General features: G+C 62.1%; 2 protein-coding genes across 2 annotated transcripts; both read left to right on the forward strand.

Moving 5' to 3' along the window:
• The first annotated feature begins 28 nt into the window (after positions 1–28).
• Positions 29–3,096, forward strand: LOC113204583 (uncharacterized). The gene is made up of 4 exons (XM_026419799.2): positions 29–572; positions 1,085–1,229; positions 1,766–2,175; positions 2,307–3,096. Exons 1-4 carry the CDS (start codon positions 371–373, stop codon positions 2,636–2,638), a joined length of 1,089 nt encoding a protein of 362 aa, XP_026275584.1. The 5' UTR covers positions 29–370; the 3' UTR covers positions 2,639–3,096.
• Positions 3,097–4,237: 1,141 nt separating this feature from the next.
• On the forward strand, positions 4,238–5,389 carry LOC113204496 (uncharacterized). The gene is made up of 3 exons (XM_026419676.2): positions 4,238–4,480; positions 4,691–4,946; positions 5,032–5,389. Exons 1-3 carry the CDS (start codon positions 4,274–4,276, stop codon positions 5,259–5,261), a joined length of 693 nt encoding a protein of 230 aa, XP_026275461.1. The 5' UTR covers positions 4,238–4,273; the 3' UTR covers positions 5,262–5,389.

Genomic DNA, 5,389 nt, shown 5'->3' on the forward strand with positions numbered 1-5,389 from the left:
GGGCGGGGCGGGGTCGGCGGGGCGTACCGGTGCGGAGCGGAGCAGTGCGGCGGGCTCGCGGGCCGCGACGCAACGCAACGCCGAGCAAAGCAGCGCTACGTAAGCAGAAGCAGGCAGTACTCGTCGGCGCGGCGGCCGGGCCGTAGTCATAGGCGGCGTAGCGCCACCGAGGCAGGAGCGGGCGGAGCAGGCGGAGCAGGCCCCGTAGCGTGGCGGGCCACCGGCGGGCCACTGGCGGGGCGCGGACCGCCGTGCTCGCCGTGCCGCAGCCGCCGTAGTGGTGCAGCCTTTAGTGATACTGCGGCGCCCGCCCAGGAGGGACCAGGAGGGACCCGGCCCGGAGCCACCCCCTCCCCTCACCCCCCGCGACATGGACGTGCAGCAGCAGCGACAGCACCAGGACGCTGACGACCAGGACCAGGTCGCCGGGAGTGTGCCCTACTCGGACGAGCTGCTCGTCGACATGGTGCGCGCCAGGGAGAACCTCTACGACAAGGGCCGCGTGGACTACAAGGACGAGCAGGCCAAGGCCCAGGCCTGGGACGGCATCGCGTCGGCCTTCGAGATGAGGGGTGAGTACGACGTCGACCTGCGCCGCACTGGCCAGGACCCGCACGACGCGTCCTCGAGCCGCTCTGCTGGGCGCGCAGTAAGAATGCAAGGTGTCAGCGCGCCGCATAGCGCACTGCCTGCGCGGCCGGGCCCTGCGGGGTTCATTAGGGCCTCGCCGTGGCGGTACGTGACCTAGCTGGACACCAAGTCGGCGCACAACGTGCCGACCCTCCCGAGCGGCGGCCAGAGTGACTTATCGACAAGCGCGGCGTGACGCCCCCCGTCGACACTCGCCGCTCGATGTCACGCTATCGTGACGCAGCGTGACACGGCGGTGCGTAGCGTCTCTCAGGCGGCGCCGCCCGGCCGGCCCCGTTACGTCACGTTACGCCGCGTTACGTCACGCCTCGGCGCTCGTGCTGCAGAGCACCGCGAGCGCCGCACCGCTCGGCGTCCGGCCTGCCCGGCCTACCGGAGGGCCTCGTCGTCCTCGTCCTCGCCCGCCTGACGCCTCCCTCTGCCCCCCTTGCAGTAGAGGAGTGCCAGACGCGGTGGGTGCGGCTCCGGGAGCGCTTCGGCAGGGAGCTGCGGCTCCACAAGCGCGGCGTGCCGCCGGGCAAGGAGTGGGCGCTCTTCTGCAGAATGCGCTGGCTCGAGCGCTTCATCCAGCCCCGCAAGTAAGTCCGTCCGTCCTCGGAGCTGACTCAGAGACGGTGAGAAACCCCGCCTCGAGTGTGTTTACAGCGAGCATCAGAGCAGCGAGCGAGCCGCGCGCCGCAGCCGCAGCCGCAGCCGCAGCCGCAGCCGCATCCGTAGCCGGGCTTCTCGTCAACGCCGATCTAGTTCCAGATCCCGATGTTGGCCAAATTAGATGGAGTCACAGAGCTATAAGACGCTAAAATATCAGGAGGCTGAAGCTGAAAACCATCCAGTTTACTGGCGGTTATGCTGCACATGATACAGCCGTGTATGCTGGTTGCCTATTAACAACGGTATACTGTCACTGTGCAGGGCACAAAGCGCAGTGATATGATAGACCATCACACAAAGTGGGTGGCGCGTTCATAGTTTTCTTCGTTTGATGTTTTCTTTCTGTTACCTAGAGTTAAATTTTAGTCCTATTTCGGTGCCAAAGTCATACCGTAGTGAAAATAGGAGTTTCTCTGTTCCCCCGACCCCATGTTGGTTGTTGACCCCTCTTCTTGTTGTGCAGCCGGGTTGGCGGTGCCAAGGCGCACGTGGCAGCGCTGCACGCGGCCATGGTGCGGGAGCGCGGGCTGAGCCTGGGCCAGGGGCTGGCCCAGGGGCTGGGGCTGGGCCTCTCCGCCATGGGGGTGGCGGCCCCGGCTGGGGGCCAGGGGACGTCAGGGGCCGCGACCGCTAGCAACAGCGCGGCGTCGGACTCCGGGGACGGCATGGTGGCCGGCGGCGAGGAGCCCGCGGTCACGGCAACCACGAGCCCCCTGTGGCCGCACACGTACAAGCTGTGGGCCGCCGGCGACCACCTCCACCACCATGGCGCGCACCACGACATGGAGGACGAGGACTCCCAGCAGGACATGGCCGTCGACCTTGCCACCCACGCGTCGCACTCGTCCACGCCGCGGCACACCTCGCCCTCGGGTACGTGCCGCTACCAGCGTGTGCCACACTGTGCGCCAGTAGTAATACTCCACCTCACCCGCACTAGAGTCCTATGTTGAGTGTTGTACTCTAAACCTCACTAGCACAAACATTGACTCTCTCGGCCGCAGATGACTTCCACCACGGCCACGCGGACGGCGCACTTCGGCTGCCGCTCGGCGGACTGCTCCCGGCCGGGCCGTTGTCCTCGCCGCGGGACGCCCAGGACTTCCAGGACGCGGTGCGCCAGTCGCTCGCCGTGGTGGCGGGGTCCCTGGAGGGTATCGAGCGCCACCTGTCGCGCGCACAGGGCGCAGAGCCCTTCCTGGAGCATGCGCAAGACCCCGAGGAACTGTTCGCCCGGAGCCTGGCAGCCACGTTGCGCCGTCTCCCCAGGGCAAGGCGCTCCCAGGCCAAGATGAAGCTCATCGCCGTGCTGGCTGAGTTCGAGGAGGGATCCTGACAGGCCATCCGCGCCCCCCGACCCCCGTCGAGGTGGATCAGGTGGATTTGACAACCACTGGCGGTTGTGGATCTCTTCGTGAAGGCTGTGCTGCGACTGACAAGGCTGTGCCGATCTATTCTCAGCGAACACGTATCACATTTTCGTTGATTACTTATTGCTCAAATGCGCAAACCAAAGAAAACATTTTTTTGTACAGAGAGAACGCTTGTCGATGTTTGTTCTTGTGGTTGTAATTTACCCTCGCTTGTGGGACTGTGATCTCAGGCTACAATAATTTTATAAGCCTCCCATCCTCGTTTCGTGTACTTCGTAACATAATTTTAGACAGTTTCCTTCCTTGATTGATATTTTCTTTCTGGTACCATAATTTAAGTTATCGAGCTTTTTGTTTTTGTTTTTTTTTAACAGGGATGTAACTTTGTTTGAATAAATGTCCTTGTTGTAAGCGTGCGTATCAATGGTCTAAAAAGCACTGCGCCACAACCCTGTGCTTCTTTGCCCACACTCACCCGCCCGCCATACGCCTGTATGCGGTACACGGTTTACCCCCACAGAGCAGACTTCGGGTCTGTTGGGCCACCCTGCAAGGTGAACACCCTTCCGTCTCGCATGAGGATGAGGGTTACGTAACCAAAACTACAACCGCGCGGACTCTGGCAATAGGGTGGTTGCAGAGGTGGAAGTAGGCCGCCCGGCGCGGTGAGGTGCGTCGCGGGCCTGCCTACCTCGGCGGTGGCAGGCGCCCTACGCTCACCCGCTAGCCAGCTCCATCTCCGCTGCTGCCGCAGCCGAGTTGGCTCGGTGAATCGCCCCGTCTCGGTAGAGGCCTTATGTCAGCGGGTTGAGCTTTTGTATTGCATGGCATTGTATTATCCGGGAGGTCCCGACGGGCGAGACAAACACAAGGTGGTATTGCAAAATGGTGCGAAACTGTTTGACCTGGTGGATACAGGATTAAGTTTCGATAAAGCGCCTGCGGCTTCAGCAAAGTCTGCGAATAGTCGTTTTCAATGGCTCTGCTACTCCGCTGACAGGAAATGATTTTTTAAAAAATAATAAAAACTGATCAATGCTGCCGCAGGCTTTACTTCTGGCTTCAGCAAAAGTAAATCTTGCATCCCACTACTGCTCCTTCTGGACTGACTCTCCTAAGTCGCGACACCCACGACGTTTGGCTGTGCTGCGACCGACAAGGCTGTGCCGATCTATTTTTTTGTATCTCTTCATTGTGTCCCTTGCCGTTTTGATGTTTAACGAGGGTCGAATACTCCCCTTTTTTTCTGTAATGAGTACTTTATTGGAAGCTCATTCTCTGTGTTGGGTAGGAAGAAAAGTGTCTTACATGGTTTGGATCTTCCTCTTGGTTCTTTTGCTAATTATTTCGACGACTGCCTTAAAATACCTCTACCTAAACTTGAACCAAAATTGAAACAACTGATGCTGGTTCGGCGTCGCATGAGGGGAATGGTCCTCGGCACAGCAAGAAGTCACTGACCCTCGCATCCAGAGAGCGGAGTACATGGCGCAGGCGGGCGGATGGATGCTGGATAAGCGAGCGCGGCAGGGATAAGGGAGCCGGCGGGAGGCAGGGCCGCGGGCCGCACACTCCACACTCCACGGGGCCGCGGCAGCATGGCGAGCTCGTGGATCACCGCGCTGGTGGCCGTCCTGCCGGCCCTGCTGCCCCTCATCGCCGGCCGTTTGGCGTACCGCGCGGCGCACGGCGTGGATCCCGACGTGGCGGAGGCGGACCCCTTCCAGCAGGCCGCGCCTTACTACGAGACGGTGCTGCAGCCGTGCCCGAAACTGCCGCCTGCGGACCAGCTCGACGTCGACCAGGTGAGTGCGCGTCCTGGCCAGGCCAGAGATCAAGACGAACGAGGAACACCACGAGAGACTTGTCTGTGAGCCGTACAAGCCAACTGGGACGGGAAGGACTTGCGGGGGCGGAGGCGGGCCACTCGCCCCGGCGGGGTGCGTAGCGGGCGCGCCTACCTCGCTAGCGGCAGGCGCTAGCCGCTCGTCATATCGTTCGCTCTCCCCCCGCAGCTGCTGGGCCCCTGGCACCTGTCGCTGCTGCTGTTGGCCGACCGCGTGCCACACGAGGGCCCCGGGCTGGAGACGCTGCTGGACGACTCACTATGCGCCGGAGTGGAGCTGACGCGCGCCAACGCCTCCATGCTGAGGATGGACTGGCAGCTGCACCAGCTAGGGCTACCGGCCGGGCTCGCCGACATGCGTCTGCAGCTGGCCGCCGCTGAGCTGGGGCAGCCGGGCCTGTGGGCGCTCGCCACGCCAGTCGGAGGTAAGCAGAGGGCCGAAGCCGGTCGTAGCCACCACTTCTCAGAATGCCTAACGCCTACTCTCTGCTCCCGGTGGTGGTCGCGCAGGTGAGATGCTGGGTACGGTGACGAACGCGGCCCCGCGCTCGCACCTGGTACTGACGGTGTGCGGCGAGCAGGGACGGGAGCGCGTCGTGCACGTCCTCACCGCCCTGCTCACGCGCCGCGCACCGAGTGACCTCGGCTCCCTCGAGCTGCTCCGCCTCTCCAACCTCATGATGCCAGCCAACGGCTACAGACGCGTGGATGAGCGCCTCCTCAGCTGGGGACAATGTTGACCAGTGCCTCACCCTTCGACTGCTGACACGACCTGCGCGTTCGCTTCCAAGCCAAGAAAAGTACTCATAAAAATGGGTGATCAAACTGGATTTGTTTTTCTTTGAATGAAAAAACACATTTATGAATA

Source organism: Frankliniella occidentalis, unplaced genomic scaffold (genome assembly GCF_000697945.3).
Source record: "Frankliniella occidentalis isolate FOCC.00 unplaced genomic scaffold, Focc_3.1 Scaffold21, whole genome shotgun sequence".
NCBI lineage: Eukaryota > Metazoa > Arthropoda > Insecta > Thysanoptera > Thripidae > Frankliniella > Frankliniella occidentalis.

Coding starts and splice junctions, on each gene's coding strand:
- LOC113204583 (XM_026419799.2), top strand. CDS start 371: ATGGACGTGCAGCAGCAGCGACAGCACCAGGACGCTGACGACCAGGAC. Junction 573..1,084: donor GTCGGCCTTCGAGATGAGGG/GTGAGTACGACG, acceptor CCCCCCTTGCAG/TAGAGGAGTGCCAGACGCGG. Junction 1,230..1,765: donor CGCTTCATCCAGCCCCGCAA/GTAAGTCCGTCC, acceptor CTTGTTGTGCAG/CCGGGTTGGCGGTGCCAAGG.
- LOC113204496 (XM_026419676.2), top strand. CDS start 4,274: ATGGCGAGCTCGTGGATCACCGCGCTGGTGGCCGTCCTGCCGGCCCTG. Junction 4,481..4,690: donor ACCAGCTCGACGTCGACCAG/GTGAGTGCGCGT, acceptor CTCCCCCCGCAG/CTGCTGGGCCCCTGGCACCT. Junction 4,947..5,031: donor GCTCGCCACGCCAGTCGGAG/GTAAGCAGAGGG, acceptor GTGGTCGCGCAG/GTGAGATGCTGGGTACGGTG.